Source organism: Cryptosporidium hominis, assembly GCF_000006425.1.
Source record: "Cryptosporidium hominis TU502 chromosome 8 CHRO018133, whole genome shotgun sequence".
NCBI lineage: Eukaryota > Apicomplexa > Conoidasida > Eucoccidiorida > Cryptosporidiidae > Cryptosporidium > Cryptosporidium hominis.
In genome coordinates this window covers 1-17,760 of record NW_667344.1, presented here as the reverse complement: position 1 = coordinate 17,760, position 17,760 = coordinate 1, and the positions used below count along the sequence as shown (strand labels likewise).

The 17,760-nt window shown below is 31.7% G+C and overlaps 9 protein-coding genes across 9 annotated transcripts; 3 read left to right on the top strand and 6 right to left on the bottom strand.

Moving 5' to 3' along the window:
• The first annotated feature begins 58 nt into the window (after positions 1-58).
• Chro.80412 (hypothetical protein) lies at positions 59-1,225 on the top strand. Its single annotated transcript, XM_661938.1, has 1 exon — positions 59-1,225. The coding sequence occupies one exon, from the start codon at positions 59-61 to the stop codon at positions 1,223-1,225; it is 1,167 nt and encodes a 388-aa protein (XP_667030.1).
• Positions 1,226-1,320: 95 nt separating this feature from the next.
• On the bottom strand, positions 1,321-2,466 carry Chro.80413 (hypothetical protein). Its single annotated transcript, XM_661937.1, has 1 exon — positions 1,321-2,466. One exon carries the CDS (start codon positions 2,464-2,466, stop codon positions 1,321-1,323), a length of 1,146 nt encoding a protein of 381 aa, XP_667029.1.
• Positions 2,467-2,627: 161 nt separating this feature from the next.
• On the bottom strand, positions 2,628-4,244 carry Chro.80414 (hypothetical protein). Its single annotated transcript, XM_661936.1, has 1 exon — positions 2,628-4,244. One exon carries the CDS (start codon positions 4,242-4,244, stop codon positions 2,628-2,630), a length of 1,617 nt encoding a protein of 538 aa, XP_667028.1.
• Positions 4,245-5,254: 1,010 nt separating this feature from the next.
• Chro.80415 (hypothetical protein) lies at positions 5,255-5,989 on the bottom strand. Its single annotated transcript, XM_661935.1, has 1 exon — positions 5,255-5,989. One exon carries the CDS (start codon positions 5,987-5,989, stop codon positions 5,255-5,257), a length of 735 nt encoding a protein of 244 aa, XP_667027.1.
• A 1,147-nt stretch (positions 5,990-7,136) lies between these two features.
• Positions 7,137-8,180, bottom strand: Chro.80416 (hypothetical protein). Its single annotated transcript, XM_661934.1, has 1 exon — positions 7,137-8,180. The coding sequence occupies one exon, from the start codon at positions 8,178-8,180 to the stop codon at positions 7,137-7,139; it is 1,044 nt and encodes a 347-aa protein (XP_667026.1).
• Positions 8,181-8,773: 593 nt separating this feature from the next.
• On the bottom strand, positions 8,774-9,043 carry Chro.80417 (hypothetical protein). The annotated part of the gene is made up of 1 exon (XM_661933.1): positions 8,774-9,043. The coding sequence occupies one exon, from the start codon at positions 9,041-9,043 to the stop codon at positions 8,774-8,776; it is 270 nt and encodes an 89-aa protein (XP_667025.1).
• A 483-nt stretch (positions 9,044-9,526) lies between these two features.
• Chro.80420 (hypothetical protein) lies at positions 9,527-10,279 on the top strand. The annotated part of the gene is made up of 1 exon (XM_661932.1): positions 9,527-10,279. One exon carries the CDS (start codon positions 9,527-9,529, stop codon positions 10,277-10,279), a length of 753 nt encoding a protein of 250 aa, XP_667024.1.
• Positions 10,280-11,295: 1,016 nt separating this feature from the next.
• Positions 11,296-15,693, top strand: Chro.80421 (hypothetical protein). Its single annotated transcript, XM_661931.1, has 1 exon — positions 11,296-15,693. The coding sequence occupies one exon, from the start codon at positions 11,296-11,298 to the stop codon at positions 15,691-15,693; it is 4,398 nt and encodes a 1,465-aa protein (XP_667023.1).
• A 219-nt stretch (positions 15,694-15,912) lies between these two features.
• Chro.80422 (hypothetical protein) lies at positions 15,913-16,812 on the bottom strand. Its single annotated transcript, XM_661930.1, has 1 exon — positions 15,913-16,812. The coding sequence occupies one exon, from the start codon at positions 16,810-16,812 to the stop codon at positions 15,913-15,915; it is 900 nt and encodes a 299-aa protein (XP_667022.1).
• Between the last annotated feature and the right edge of the window lie 948 nt (positions 16,813-17,760).

Sequence of the window (17,760 nt, the reverse complement as noted above, 5' to 3'; positions counted from 1 at the left end):
TCCAGATTCACGTATCAACTTAGAAGTTGATTCTAAATGCAATGATATCTCTCTATGTATGCACCAAGACCATTTTCCTCAATTATCACGTTCCCTAAGTGTATTTACTTTGGACCAATTAATAGAGAAATCATTTATACTTCATGGTCTTGAGTATCAGCTCAGAGTGAGAAAACTTATTCAATCGATTCTTTGGAAAATAATTAAATTTGCCCATAAATCAAATATAAAAAGAGAGAATATGAATCCCAATAGACTTTTTTCAATAATCAGAGCGTATGTACTTACATTGTATATTAGACATTCGAGCCAAATTATTCCAGGATGGTATTTAAATAAATTTCCATCGGCAAAAAATTCATTATCATTTGTATATGTGAAAAATGAAGATTATACTGAACAATCTGCTTATATAAACTACTGTGCAAGAAAATTAAAATGGTGGTTAGACGCATTCCAACCAATTGTATCACCGATTTTCCCGAATATGGATACCAAGGATGAGGTTTCAAGATCCGCATGCTTTCAAGCAGGAAGAGCAGGATTTGTAAGTAACGAAGAGTTTGACTTCTCAAATATGATCGAGGAAGGTACTGAAAGTGTTGATTTGTTGAACCTTCAACTTCCCATTATATTGAAAAAGTCAGAAGAGGAAATAAAGTATATAAGAAATAATAACTTAAGAAAAGCTCAAGAAAATAGAAAGTGGACTAGTTGCCATGAGTCGTATCCATATTCATTAAATGGAAGAATGTTCCGGGAGACTATTCATGAAAAAGATAAACTTAACTTACAAAATTTAGCTCAAGAAGGCGAAGTAAGCCAAGATAAGGACACCTTATTAGATGAAGTTAAAGATCTATTAAGAAGAAAAAAAAATGGTGATGAGCTATCTATTAAATATGAAAATATCTTTGATACAAATAACAAAGAAAGTAACAAAAAAACGTCTTTCTCCCCAGTTGAATTTATAGCTCAATTAAAGCAAGATAATATTGACTTAGAATCTCGCGATGTAAACACGAGCAATATTTCCTATAAACCCAGCAGAAGCATAATTGGAGATCAATTAATTCAACCGCAAAGCACTCATTTTTTAAAACAGGGTGTTTATGGAAATGCCATGGATGACACAAATTCTGGATTTGAGGAGGATGAAATCGAGGAATTTGAAGATGAAGATGAATTTGAGAGTGAAAACGATAACGATTATTCTACAAAGTAATTAAATATATATAATACCTAAAGCAATTCAATTTTCAATTTCAGTCTTTGTTTATTCTATTTGTTTGAGATTTCGCATTATTATGAAATATACAGTTATGCATTTCCATTTCTCTGCAATTGCCCCATTCTACTGAATAAATTATTTCCAATTATACTTCCACTAATACCTAATGTATTCCCTAAAGTACCTTTTATTCCGTTATTACAGTTGCAATTGCCATTGCAGCTAAGGTGATTTCCGTTTATATTTCCATTATTTAGAGGCAACCCATTATAAACACCATTACTTTGTTGAAAGCCTCCGTAGAAACCGTAGTCTTCGAATCCTCTTATTGGTTGCCCATTCATAGGTTGTATTCTCGATCCAAACGGAATAGGGGAAATAAATGGAAGTACAACAGCCTGTACTAGAGCAAAACAACAACTACAAACGGCCAATGATATCTCTATGCATGCCATCCATTTCATAGTAGATCTCAATTTATCTAAAGGCGATCTATATTTTTTTCTTTTTTCTCTGAGTTCTTTCTCTCTCTTTTTAAGCATTTTTTTTCTTTTCTTTCTTTTTTTCTTTTCTTTTTTTGAAAGTTTGCTATCGTCCATATCATCGTCAAGATATCTTCTTTTTAATTTATTTCGTCTGTAGTTAATTTCGTTGTGATTAAGTTCATGAAAGCTCGCTAATGAACGGAAGTTTGGCTGGCTTTGAATGCCAAAGTTAATTTTTGAATTAGTATTCTCGAGTTCCAACTTATCTGTAATTTTTGATATGTTTTTAATATTGTATAGATCTTTTAGGTATATTTCATCAGTTGAATTTCTATCTTGATTTATTATAAATGAAAGCTCATCAAATAGCTTGTTATTTTTATCTCCAAGAATGTAACATGTATGTGTTTTATTTACAAATTTAAGTGTATTTATTTGGTAATCACACTTTTCGTGTTCGTATGCTGAAGTTTCATTAAAATAAATATAATATAAGTTCATTTGCTCATCTTTCAAAATCTTTTCATTTGTCAGGTTCATCTGAGCCAATATATCCTCAAATATACTATCTCTTATGGACTCTACATGCTTGACTTGGGCATGATCTATCGAGCTTGAATTTACAAAATTAAAAAAAATCAAAAAAGTAAGTATAGAAACTAATATTAAATTTGATTTCATTCTAACAGTGATGAAAGCTAGTTTGGCAAATTGCTCTCTACATACAATAGTTTTTCCTGATATTTTCATCTTAAAAAAATTTGTATGTCAAGTAATTCAAATAAATGCATAATATTTAACGGAACAGTCTGATTATTGCCTTGGGATCACAGAAAAAATTATATTTATTATGAGTTTTAATAATCTATAATTCAATAAAATTATAGAATATTTATGGATTATCTATTTTCTCAGTCAATATCTATAGTTGAAAGAATATCTTCGAGCTGTTTTTTAAATCCTAAATTTGACGTCGAATTTGAACTAGCATAGCTTTCTATCTCTGTTTTTTTACTTTCATTTGATGTTTTGTTTGCAAGATTTTTTGGAATATTTAAATGGGTAACAACTGAACGGTTATTCAATATTGCTCCTTTATCACTTAACTGAACTTGCGCTTTTTTCTTGAGAGATTGATTTTCTAAAGCTTTTTTTTGTTTAATAGTTCGTTTGAAAGCTCCTCTACTCTTCGAACTCAAGTCAGCACTTTTTACTTGACTCGATATTTTATCTTTTATTTTTTTGGTCGGCTGTTCTTTGACAATTTCTCTTGAATGGGCAAGGTGAGGGTATGCTAAATATTCAAGCTCGTCTATTGAAATATTCTTTGGAATTTCAATTTCACTATTTATAAATCCCATAGAAACTAATTCAGTGCATGCGTGCTGTATTATTACATTTGAGAATGGGCAGAAGCCTGTCTTATCAAAATAAGATAAATAATCCACTGAATTGTTTGATAAATGAGCATTAATAATCAGACGTGCGCATTTTGCAATCATTTTAATGGGAGTTGGCTGAAGTAAACTTTTATCTCCAATTTTCATATAGGCCTTTGGAGAAATCTCAAATGCATCAATATCTTTAAGTCCCTGTCTAATTAAGTATTCAGTTAGAATCATTATAAAGTTGAAGTATCGTATCACATAGAATAGTTTATCAGGAAATTTTATCTTTTTTCCATCACTTTTACTAGCGGCAGGCCCATAACCTTTTTCCCTTCTTGCCATTAATATTCCAACAATGATTTTCTGGGCATAAGATCTGGGTTGTTGGCCTCTAAAGAACGGTGGTTTATCTTTGTAAACATCAGTAATTTCTTTTTCTAATTTCCTAACTTGATTTTTATTATTCCTCAGAAATTCTTTAGAAGTAAGGCACGTCAGCATCATACTGCAGACTTCCGAATTTTTTTTGTTTATTGCTATGTCACTAAAAAGAGATATTGAGGCCTTACATTTAGCTAAACTAAAACTTTCACTTGGAAGATCCATAGATGCTAGTGATGCACCAATAATATCTTGGAGAGTATAGCTTGTAAGAATACCCGTTGTAAAGTGTGTAACTCCTTTATGCATACAGTATATGAGCTCGAGATACCACAAAGAAGGTATTTTGCAGATACCTATTGCATACGAGAATAACCTTTCGCTTGCCTCTAAAGGAAGTCTTTGGGAACTTTGAGAAATTACTGGCATTCTTCTAATTTTTACAGAATTGTCGATTGGAATAATTGGAACATGAAGCCTAATTGGAAGTTTTGAATATATGTTCTCAGAAAGAGGGCTTGTTCCATCAGCATTAATATCATTAGGAAAATTGGGTTCAATCCCTTTAATTACAACTGTTCTAAAGAACGGGTCCATTTTTCTGACTCTTATTCTATATTGAGAGTTGTATATATGATCGTTTTTTTGATTATCTACCCCTACCAGTATATTGTCTGGATTGTAACTAGTTTTAGAGGACTTTTTTGAAAGAATTGGAATAAATGTATTAATAAATAATATAATAAGCGTTAGTCTCATCTCTTCAAGATTCACATAAATAAATAAATTAACAATTTCAAATAGGAGATCTTTATCAGGAGCTTAAGAGTATTTTTCTTTTGTTGTCAGCAACTTAAATACTCGGATTGCATTCTTTTATTATTACTCCTCGTTAGACGGGAAGAACTAACAATTGAATCTCTTCTGGCCAATGATTAGTTAACAAAATAGCCTTCACGTAACAGTGCAGTCCCAGGCGTTGGATTCCTAAAGTAGTATTAGTATTCACAAAAAAAAATCTATATTCGTTATCGACGTTACCTGCAATAACTGCAAAAAAAATCATGTCTTTACCGCCAATTTGTGCGTACTAATCTGTCGGCGGGCCGTGCAGCCGGAATAAAGTCAAAATTAAAACATAAAATTAAAGTACTAAAATATAAAAATAAAATACTCAGATATAAATATTGATTCCGGAATCGCAACCTTCCTCAAAAAATAAGTCAGTAGAGGGAGCGAAATCATCATTGTATTTTATCGCTTAAGTTAAAAGTTATACAAAAAGGGCTAAAATCCAAATATTGTCAGCTCATATTATTACACAACCTGAAGACTCAAATATAACTCCATATTTTTCTCGAAATAGTATTTATAAAGCTAATACTTCAAGACGTATAACTATTGAAATCTGTAATTCCACAATATAAGCGATATCCATGCTCCGAACTTCAATTAAAATCATATAAACCAGGCCTAAGGTTATCTCAGCGATTGAATATGGCAATATCACAAACTCCTCTGGATTCCGGGTAGGTTCAAACCCAAAACAGCAGAAAGGAGATTCAATCAATACATGCAAGCATCATTGAATAACCAAAGCCTAGATATTCTCCAAGATTTGATGATTTCTCTAAAGCAAATTTATTCTTGTCTCCGATATTCTTAAAAGGGATAGACAAATACATGGCGCCGATATTGTTAGTGTTATATAGCAAGATTTTAAAACCACGGAAATATAATAAAGCAAAATCGTGAAAATATATTGCCTTTCAATCTTGTTTAGTATTTTGACTGGTTTCCCCTTTTGAATTCGAGTTACTGTCTATTCTTGGAGCATTGCGTTTACTGCTTTCTTTTTGCTTATTTTCGAAGACCTTTTCTTCAAAGTTATTTTTGATTTTCTCGGCAACTTTTTTGAAATGTTCTCCGTCTGAAATATACAATTTTCTAAGGTTTTTGATGGCAGACGCCCCTCTTTCGCCTCTGGTTTCGGCGCTTGCTGATGTTTTGGGATTGTTCTCTTGCAGCCATACCAACATCTTTGCGATTCGTCGGATCTCTTTAATTTCTGAATCTTGGAGTTCCTCCTTGGGTTTTATGCCTTCATTGGATTCTACACTTTTTTTATCTACATTGCTTCCTTCAGAATTTGTATTATTTTGACTAAATTGTGCAGTTTCTTTATTTTTCTCAGCTAATTTTCTTCTCTTAGCCTCTTCCAATATGGCAGCAATAATAACTTTTCTTCGTTCCTTTTTCTTTAAGGATGCCTCGCTGTCTTGAAGTTCTTCAGGTTTGGCTTCCAACTGATTACTATCTTCTATTTTGTTCTCTACTTTATCTTCCATTCTATCTTCTACAGAAAGCTGTTGAATTCTTTTTTCAATTTTTAGCAGCTCAATATTTTGATTGTGTAAACTTTCTTTATTTCTTTCTATATTTTCCAGAATATTTCTGTATTCTTTTGTTTTTCTCTCTTTATTCCTAAGTTTCTGCGCACGCATGCTTAGATTTGCATTTTCTAACTTTAATTTACCTATTTTTTGTATCAAATTCTTTTTAATTTCAACGCACTCAGGGAAGTTCTTTTCTTCATATTCAAGGCCTACACTAGATTCTATTAAATTTTTGGATTCAGTTACAGTTTCATCAATTTCAATATTTAATTGTATAGCATGAATCAACTTCCTTCCTGCAAGAATCTCTAATGCTGCAATCTGTTGGTTTGGAGTAATTAGAATAATGGTATCATCTTCGTCTTCCAAATCATCAGGAGCATTAACGTCGTCAATTACTTTTTTTAGGGTCGTGGAGGTGGGTTGGCTATCTGATTTCTGATAAACAATCTTGATTCCAGATGCAAGTATCTTTTTTCTTGTAACTTCATCAAAGGGAGATATATCTCCAGAGTCAGTAGCTTCTATATCATGCTGCCTTAGTAAATTCAATTTATCTAACAATCTATTTTCTTCTATTATTTTGTTTATTTCAAATTCTTCTTGCTCTTGATCTTCAAGACCTTTTTGTCCTTTAACTGTGGCAATATCCCCACCAAAAGCAAATAATCCACTATATTTTAATTCAATATCGGATAGCCACAATTTGACAAATGTATTATTTTTAATATTGTATTCCTTTATAATCTCTGGATGATTGTAAAAGTTACCTTTATTTTCAACAGAAATCTCTACTTCTCTTTGAATATTTCCAATAACTTTATTATCAAATTTAGTAAACTTTTTCTTCTTTGAATTATATTCTAAATTAAAGTTAATTTAATTTGTTAAATTGCCTTATTTCTTACCTCTCGTTGCTTGAACTGCTTGATAAAAACTTTTTATATCAACTTTATTGCACTCACTTTCTTGAAAAAGCAATAAAATTAATATAATACATATTGAAAAAAACCTCGTTCTAGACATTCGAAACCTATATTTGCTTCTATTCCTCACTAATATGTTCATTTTAAAACTTTTTATTACAAGTCTGATCTAATAATTTTGATTCAGAAGGCGGGTAATTTTGGCTTATTTCTTCACCTAAAAAAAAACTAGTGAATTTAAGCAAACTCGTTATTTTGTGCAATTAGAGAAAATTTATGGTTAAATGCAATCTTATAACAAAATATTATAATTTGTATCTATCAAAATCCTATCTGTTCCTTCTTTTTGGTAGATTTGATTTTGGCACATTAATTTTTTTTACATCAATATCATTTTGAGGAGTGCATATTAAGTCCCCGATTTTAACACATGCAGTTTGCTCACAATTTTTTGTGCCACTGCTCTCAAATATCTCAGAATAACATTCATCAGAGCCTTTATTTCTGTCTAATACGAAAGTTTCACTAGAAGCTTCATTGCGTAGCATGTCCTTGGTATTAAGTAATTTAGGTTTCATAGAACTTCCAAGTTGTTTATTACTTCTTTTTGGCATTTTGTGCTGAATAATTTGCAAAAATTGAGTATCCCTAGTTATTGGAATATTGCCATCTTCAGAGTTTTCGCTGGAAATGCCAAATAGCTCACTATAACCTTCAGAGTCTTTTTTTTTTAGTGTTTTTTTCAGTTTGAGAGTTAAGCTAGAATTATAACCTACACCTTCCTTCAAAAGATTGTTTTGCATGCTAGTAGTAATTGAGGGAAGAGTGGGATTCAATGAAATATTTTCATCAATCTCAAATTGAAGGTCATCATATCCATACTTAAGATATTCTTTACTGTATTTTTTTGGCAAGGTTTTATTTTTATCTTTACAACCTATAGGAATAGTGAGGGAATTTTGAAATCTATCAAGCCTATTTTTGGGTTCAGGACTCAATTTTGGACTTGAGAAGTCTTGTTTTTCAAGTATCTTTTTATGCTTTGTTTTTCCCTTGGTATTTTTATTATCTTTCTTTTTCGTATTAAGTTTCATATTTTTCTCTTCAGAAAATTTTTTAGTTTCATCCTTTTTCAGATCCTCAAAATCGAAGTATTCTATTTGCTCAGGAGTAGATAATAATGCATTTTCTTTTCTTTTATTATTTGAATGCTGCTCTCCTTCATAAGAAAAATTCTCTGCATACATCATTTCTCCTGATGGGATTTCGTTTACTAGTATAAGTTTAGAATTTAATTGTTTTTCTTGGATTGACAAATCTTCGGGATCTTTTACAGAATCTATATTTTCATCTGGATAGTGAAGCTCATACATTTCTGGCTTTTTATGGGTGTTTTCAAACTCAGCTACAACCGATCTTCCTTCTTCATCCAGTTTATTATATAATTCTTCTTTTATTGGACCGGATTTAATTAGATGCCTTGCAGAGCCCTTCCAGTTTGGTTGATTTATTTGTTTGGTTTCTAAAACTCTAAGCAGAAAAAAAAATCAACGTCAGGAAAATCAGCATATCAATAGAAACTTACTTTTTCTGGTCAGTTGTAGTAGCTTTATTAAATGAACTTTCTACACTATACTCCTCATCAAACAAATCTAGACCTTTCATCAAATTTTCGGCTTTTAAATCAGTATTCAATAACTGAGAGATATTTTTCTCTGCATTTAGGCTCTTATGATCAAATTTAGTTGGGTACCCTAATACTGGAATTGATTCCTGACTACTTTCGGTATTATTGTAATCGAATACAGTATCTTTTATTCCTTTTATTTTTTCTTTAATTTCTTCAAGTTTAAGTTCAATATTATCCCCCCCTGTTTCAACCTTTGGAAGATTAAATTCTTCCAGATTCTTAGCCGCTTTAGGCCTATTATAAAGTGGATAAACTTTGTTTAGAAAATAGTCTTACTTACCTAGTAGGCGTTCTAATGCCACTTATTTGTTTAGGAGTATTTTGAAAGAGCCCTATCCTACCTTGTTTCTCGTTAACCTTCTCTATATCCCCTTCACTCATTTCAATATTATTCTTCGAGACTATTTCAATAAAATTTGGGATCTTATTTTTGATGATCTCAACATCATTTAAGTAACTTGATTCACTGATTACAAATCTAAAGAGATAAAGTGAAACCAACAAGAAATATAAACAATTTATTATTTTTAAACTGCCTCCAGCCATCTCTATACAAAACAAATGATAAAGCCCCAAATATCTTTTTATACTATATTTCAGATTGTTTTTAAGCCCATTAAGAAATATAGACTAATATTAAGGATAAAAACAGATAATCGACCATAATAACACTTGCAATAACAAAAGAGCTATTTTTTATAGCGCTAGCCTATACAGTTTTCCAAAGATATGTTTCAAGTTATTCAAAGCAAGGAAAATCTATAATTTCTACATTTTTTCCCACATTAACCGCGCCACAACAGACTTTTTTGGCGGTTTTGTGGTTATTTTTTTAGATTAATTGCTCTTCTATATGGGGTTAATAATATTAACCGGCCAAATTTTTATTTTTTTTTTGGACGGGGCACAAAGCTAATTCTTTGACAAATAATAATATTCTGATCAATTTCATGCAGGTGGGCATGCATGCATTGTTATTATTATTGCAGTAGATAAATTAATAATTCTGAATAAATATATTCGAAAATAATGATGGAGATCATCACCGTAGATAGTTTACAAGAGAATAAGTATATTTATAGCGGCTCTGAATCTACGAAAAATAATAGTTTTGAATCATTTTGCTCGAGATTTTTTAAACTTAACTATGGGATTATAATACTTTCCGTATTTTCGATGCTAGTTACTATATTCGGATCATTATTTGAGTCAATAATAAAAATGTATTGCTTCATGATGGTCAATAGACTAGTTTGCACAGTAATGATCTTTTCTTTTCTGCGGCACATTTGGAGCTTTGACAAATCAAGTATTAAAATTATATTTTCTCTTCACTTAATAAATCAGTTTAACTATCTTGGAGTATCAATCGTAGCCATTTCTACAAAAGTCCCATCGATTTCTACTGCATCTATACTGAACTCTTTTAATATTATGAATGTACTTTCAACGATTTGTTTCGCATCAATTTTCATAATGGAAATAGTAAACTTGATTTATGTTTATAATCTTTTTTTTCAGGCACAAAAAAATTTAATTATTTTAAAACAAGAAATGAATAATAATGATATAAAGCTAAATCTATGCACCTACATTATATTTGGTTATAGCCTTGTTACAGATTGCATTTATATAATGACCTCGATTATAGTATACGCCAAATTTACATTATTTCATGGACATTATATAGAGATTTCATTAAGCTCAATTTCTGGTATTTGCATTTTTATTTTTGCAACTGGATTAATTTTAAGCATTTCTATCGTTAATTATTTGAGATAAATGCGCGTGCCGAAATAATTCAACTTAAAAAATGAATAATTATTCAATTTTAGAGAAATTGCCTCAAATCACTATTAATGCAGGCCCATTAGATAATTTATGGCCAGAGAGACTAAAAGAGGAGCTGAAGGTATTAATAGGATATGTAGCATTATTAAAAGATTCAGGAGAAGAGTGGTTCAATATTAAGCCACTTCAAGATGGAACAAAGTAAGGTTAACACATTTTTCATATTGTCTAATTTACTAGTTATAGATGGGAAGGAGTTTGTTGGTACACTCACAACTTAAAAAGATACGAATTTGCATTTCGCTTTAATGTAAGTCGAAAAAACATAAATATATCTGGGTTTAAATTTTTGGAAATTTTAACGAGTTTTAGATACCTGAGAAGTATCCTATTACTCCATTCGAAGTTGAAATTCCAGAGTTGGATGGGAAAACTTTGAAAATGTATAGAGGTGGAAAGATTTGTATGGATACTCATTTCATTCCTCTTTGGCTAAGAAATTGCCCAAAATTTGGTATTGCTCATATTCTAGCTTTAGGCCTGGCGCCATGGCTTGCTGCAGAAGTTCCATTTTTGGTATCATCATGTAAAATTTAATCTCTTTTGAAAGAAAAAACTGTGAATAATCAAATAAACTTATAATCATTTTGGCGTTAGGCCTTATGAAAATATTTAACTATTATAACCTGTATATGCATAGTGTGTTTATAGTAAATTTGTACAGCTGTTTTCGGCTCGATTTTCTAGTTTGTTCAGTTATTCAGCTTTTGGCGCTTGAAAATGATCTATGCTTCCAGTATTAAGGGGGATGTCGCCGCAATCGAACAAAGCATAGCTCAAGAGTTGAATTAGCTTGCTATAAAGGAGAATATACTTCAACAAAAACTCATCAATAGACCAGAGGTCTGCGAAGAACTTCTAAGTTGCGAATATCAATTCTTCCTCAGGCAAGATCACGCATTTTTTTTTTGGTTTTGCATTTTTAATCTTCTAAATGGAGTAGAGAAATGACGGAGAAGACGCATCACATGGAGGAGAGTTTTCTCAATGATGAGGATTTAAAATCAGATATCGAAATACCACTGGAGGAAACATGCAACTGCCCAAAATCCACCCCAGAACAATTGGAATATAAAAATAGTGTATTTATTAGTGACGACTTATTTTATTCTTTTAAATTAGATAAAAATATGATAGATGAAAAAAAGAAAATTGATGAACAGCCCAAAGTTGGAAGTCTTTTTCAGAAACGAGAAAATAGTTCAAGTTGTATTTTTGGAAGAGCTATTAATTATATTCGAAGGAAAAGGTCTCAATCTAAAATTGCAAATGACGCAAATCAGGTCCCTTCAAATAATGACAAGAATAATGGATCAATTTTATTTTCTATATTAAAGTGCCTTCATGGCACCCACTTATTTGATAAGTACACAAAGAAAATTGGTAAACACATTTCTCTGGTTGCAGCTGTGTACCCTAGATCTCTGCTGATTATAGGGAATGTAATGGGGCTAATGTTTGGTTTAATAGTTGCTTTAGGTTTGATGAAGTTATACCCATTTCATCTTGATGTAAATGGATCTCTTGATTTATTTCTTCCTACAAAGTCGATTCACAACGTTCATAAAGAAGAGCTACGAAAGTTGTTTGGCCCAGAAAGTGTAACCGTCCCAATTTTATATAGTAATAAGGGGCCACCAGGATCATCTCTTTTAGATTACGTAACTTTAAAACAAATTTGGAGAAATGAAATGTCAATTCAAGCAATAAAAGTAGTAGACAAAAAAGGAAAAGAATGGGGCTGGGAGGATATTTGTTATCATCAACCAACAGGATCTGTGGTTACGGGGATACCTTGTGTTGCTTTGTCCTTATTTGGTCTTTTTATGATAAATGAATCATCTGGGATTTTTTCTGAGAAGGACTTTGATGAAGCGTTTACAGGTGATTGTTGTGGCGGAATTAGTATTGCCAAATTTGCAGCAGGAAACTTATTAAAACAGTCTTATTTTCCTTATCAATACAAATATGATGAGAATCTCCCTGAGTGGCCATTCGAGATTCATAATACACAGGAAATGCTTTCTATATATAGATTAAATACAACTGTTCCTGAAGAGGTAAGAATTGCATGGGAAAACAAAGTCACAGACCATATTAAGAGTGTACAGAGACGTAATAAACTTGTGAGTATCATTAATACTGAAGAGAAGTCTAAAGGCAACCCAATTAAATTAAAAAACAGAAAGCTTCAAGAAAACGAGAATTCAGATAACTTTACAGCGACTCTAAGCAATGGATTAAAACAAGACACTTTTGGCTATTCTACAAGTTCAGAAACTTTGAAGGATGTAAGTATTTACCCAAACAATTGGGGGATTGTTCATTATTCCTTGGAGTTTGTTTCGTCTGAAACCACAGAATTGGCAAATAAAGAAACTCCACTATTGCTTGCAACATTCGCCTTGATGATTATTTTTATGGCAGTTTGCATATCCGGAAAATTTCCAAAAAGATCCAGGGTATTATTATCTTCAACTGTTGTTATGATAACTGTATATGCTACTGTGGGTAGTTTTGCAACTGGAATGATATTTGGAGTGCCAATCTCTCCTCTTACGCCATTATTTATTCACATGTTGCTGGGAGTTGTTGTAAGCTACATGATAATTTCTGTAAGAACTTATATGAAGACTCGGATCTATATTAGAGTACCGTTTCATTATTTACCTTTATTAAATCCTAAGTATGTTCGAGTTTCCGGTAATGAAGTCTTTCTTGAAATAACACAATATATTTACAAACCATGGATGGGATTCTTGTATTTAGAAGCGGATAATAATAATTCTAGCGAAATAATTCACGGAAATAGCCATAGTTATGGTAGCACAAGCGTTGGGTTAATTTACGGTCAAAATCAATCAAGTAATGAAATTTCATCTTTTAACTCAAGCTCTGTGTCGAATTCATATTCAAATGAGAGAAGTCAATCTGAACAGACTGAAAAAACTTATGTTACTACAGATTTTGTGGTTTCAAAAGAAAATAAAATTCCATCAAATAAGGTATCTTCAGACCAGGATCTATACCATGAATATGGACAGAATGACTGTGAGCACACAAGTGGAGTGGAAGATAATGCTGATGAAATTCGCGTTACCAACACTGGTAAAATTATTGATTCAAGAAATGAATGGTACCTATATCCTGAATATATTGAGAGAAAAATGTGGGATAACGATACGCTTCTCAAAATCAGGCTTTCCGTTTCAGGTTCCGTTGTATTTAGTTCAATTACCCTTACTTGTCTTACATCTTGTGCAGCGCTATTTTTGGGGACGGTAGTAGACTTCCCAATCGTGCGTTATTATTGCATTCATGCTGGCTTTGGAATACTCTATTTATTTATTTTCCATTGGTTGATTTTCCTTCCTTCTTTTGTATTAGATGAAAAGAGAATATATCGTAGAAAATACGATGTTTTCCCATTTTTGAAATTTAAACTTAATAATAAAAGGTCGAAGTATTTATTCATTCCTGAAGAACCTAAGTTTGTTGGAAGTAACAATAGCCAGCAAAAATTGGAAATTTCATCCAGTATAAATCCATTTACGCGTGTTGCTTCGCCATCTAATGTTTCTCTTTCAGCATCAAACGACTCCAGAAAAGGTACAATTCTTTCCATATTTACTAGGCATGTGTACAAAGTAAGGAGCGAAGTTGTAAAAAATTATCAAAGATACAAAACATGGTGGGGAGATAAATCTACAAATCAACGCAAGCAAGAGCAATTTCATCAAAGGAAAAGCAATATTGAACTCAATGAGATGAACAATATGGTGTTTAACGAATTATCTTCTAAAGATACTTCAAATAAAATGGATCAACCCCACTTACCTTATAAAAATAATAGAAACATTGCGATTCAGAATGCAATTGATAGTATTGATATGCATGATATTTGGATTGGAAGATTAATGGTGGAATCTTCTAAGGCCGATGTAATTATGAGACTAATGTGCAACTTTACATTTAGGCTGTTTGCATGCCTGTTCTTCATTGTGGTAGTTATACTGGGAATATTGTTTGGAAAAAATGTTAATACAGAGTTTAGTGCAGTTAGATACCTCCCCCCGAACTCTACTTTACATTATTTTGTAGAAACATTAGCAAAATCATGGGGTTCTGAACCGCGTCAGATGTACCTTGTATTCCCAGGAAGTGACAAAGTATCATGGAACAATAAACATGTCCGTGAGGAATTCATTAATTTGGTTGATAACGTCTTATTAAAAGATCCAGCAATAATGACACCGATTGTAAGTTGGATTCATGATTTTGAAATTTTCCATTTTGGAACAAATACTCCAGAAGACCCAGACCACATTCAATCTTTTGTTAGAGAATGCTCTCCAGATTTGGACAATCCACAGCCACCTCCTAATGATGCTCCCGAAGAAGAGTTTTACAAGTTTCTGAATGAATGGAGAAATAGGAAGGTTTTTAAAGGAGATGAATCTCAAGAAGATACTATTTGTGTCGTATCAAAACTCAGTTCAAAACTTACAGCTTCTACCTTATCTGAAAGTGCACCTTTCATCAGAAATATTATTCCAGAAATGCACGATGAAACCATGCTTGTATTCAAAAATGGAAACCCTTCAGAAGGAATTCAATCATTTAGAATAATGACTATGATAAAGCATAGTCCTTCGAATTCGCAATATAACTTTGAAACAATGAATCGGCTCTCAAATTTAATCGAAACAGTTTTTGAGAAAGATTTTCCTGGTACATATATTTACAGCGATTGGTTTTTGGAGGCTGAGAGAGATCTTAATATCTTTTATATTGTCTGGAAACTTCTTCTTTACATAACACTTGGTGTATCAATTATGCTTTGCATTATTCAAAACCCTTTAACTGGTATTTTTATAGGACTCGTTGTCGGAGGGATCAATATTACAGTAATATTGATTATGTATATTACTGGACTTATCTTTGATATTGTAGCTTTCATGGTTCTAGCAACAGCAGTATCATTTTCAATTGAATATATTGTACACATTACTCATTTGTTCCTACTAACAAAAAGAAACTCCGGAGTCGAAAGGATTCGAGATTCACTTTTAGATATGGGGCCTAATGTTATATATGCTGTAATATCGACCTTCCTTGGTGTTATACTTCTAGCATTTTCTACTTCAGAATCCTTCAAAGTTTTTCTTTGGATAACTACAATTGTTCTTTGTGTCTCTGCAACAGCAGGAATTATGATAGCACCGGCAATCCTTTCTATTGCACTTGATTTTGGAAACTTTATTAGAGATTACTACAACAATAGAAAGAGGCAGCAAGAACTAGATGACACAATACTTGAGATAAAGTCAAACAATATAATTTAGTTAATTAGTTGAACACAAGAATTCATAGGATAATTAAAGCTAGATGGTTATTTTGTAATAGAGTTTGAAATAATTGTTTCACAATTTTTGGTGAAGAGTTTCGTTAGTATTAGGGAAAATATAGTACTATTACTTCATCCGAACTTCAAACAATTAAAATCTCATTAATACCTTCTAGTTGGCAAATCTATCTACAGTTATAAAGAGCTAATAATAATTTTATACACTTACCTTTTTATCTTCTAACTCGTCAAAAACGTAAATTCCATTCAGGTTATAAACTCCCGATACAAGTGCCTGGCAATCCAGCTCCAATGTAACTGTTTCCCCCGCTTTTAGCTCTTCTAAATATAAACGGTCATTTCCTAATATTATTATTGGTAGAAGCTGGTCAAAGTCCAATCTAATGCTCACGCCTTTTTGATCAATGCTTAAGTTATTAGTAACATATAAAAAAACTTTAAATTCTTCCTGCCTATTATTTACTGATGGTAATTCAGCTTTAAGAATAATTGCGTTTTTCTCTTTATTCAATTTGTTTTGATCGCATAGAATTGGTAGATCAATTTTATAAGAGTCAAGCCATCCATCTCCATATGATACTGAAATCCATCCAATTCTAAGCTTAAGTTCTAGAACCTCTCTACTACTCGTTCCTAAATTATTGTATTCTCCTCTACTGCGAAACGTAAATTTAAATATTTTGTTGTATTTACATCTTGGTTGGATATATAAAGGCTCGTTATGCTTATTTTTTAAATTCACATCTTCCAGTTCAAATATTAGTTCAGGTAGTTTTTTTATATTTATAGGTTCAAGCTTCATACTACTAAGGGTAATACTTTGGTGTGAAATATTTTCTAGTGAAACTTCAACAAAAATGGTCTTCTTATCCATAGCACCTTCATCTAAATTGTATAATCGGTGAGAAATATTGAAAGGAGAAAGCACTGCAAATTTGTATGACTTCTTTTGTGTTAATCTAGCCTCATTTGATGTGAAAAATAATTGGCAAGTTAAGCTATATAGCCCAACCTCGTCTACCCTTTCTTTAACTACAATATCCAATGAATCTCCAATATCTATATCGGAATAGTTATCCTCATTATTGTATAGCATGTGGCGTTTCTTTGTACCTACAAGTTCTACCTAAAAGAAATAAATTATAGTCTTTCAATACAATGTAACCTACTTTTAGAACTACCCCATTTGCCTTAATAATACTCGAGTTGGTGATACTAATAAACGCATGAAAAGACTCGCCGCAATATAAACGGCTTAAGAAGTGAAATAAAATAGTTTATTTGTAAAATTATTCATTAAATCGATAAATTGGACGCTCTTTCATACTTACCACTGAGTTGTTGGCAATAAAAGAGGAAACATATTATCAACACACAAAACTTCTTCTTCTCCATTCTCCAAATTACACTTTTGTCGTTAGAAGTTAAATTAACAAATTAAACTCAAGTATTTTTAAAAAACTCACCGGAAGTAAACTTAATGTAGATACCTGTGAATCAATTGGAGAATGTGAAAGTGACATTACTTTTAAGCTTAAAACTTCATTTGTTCCCGAAGTCATAACTCGAATTACTTATCTCAATAGCTGTGTTTTAATGGCTGGCAAATGAAATTAAATACATTAATGAAAGGGTCCTTAATAAATATTTACTTTGTACTCACTTTGTTCACACTAATTATTCAAGATACAACCATTATTACTGATGGCGCCAAGACTAAGAATTCTTATAATAAGTTAACTTGTAATTGCCCAAACAAGTATCCAGGAAATACAGCAAAAATCACTAGTATTATGAAGTGCATTTATTATGTGTTTTCATCGTGCGTTCAAACTGCCTAGCCATTTTTTTCCACCATAACTTAATGATGGCGGTAATTAACTACGTATTAATTACCGACATTATGCTAATGTCAAAATTTGCATTTAAAACTGAACAATCTAAATAACCCGACTTCAATACTTAAAATAAAATTTAAGCATTAAATAAAGCTAATCGTAGAGGTTTATATATTCCTTATTGAATTCTTGCAAGTAAAACAATT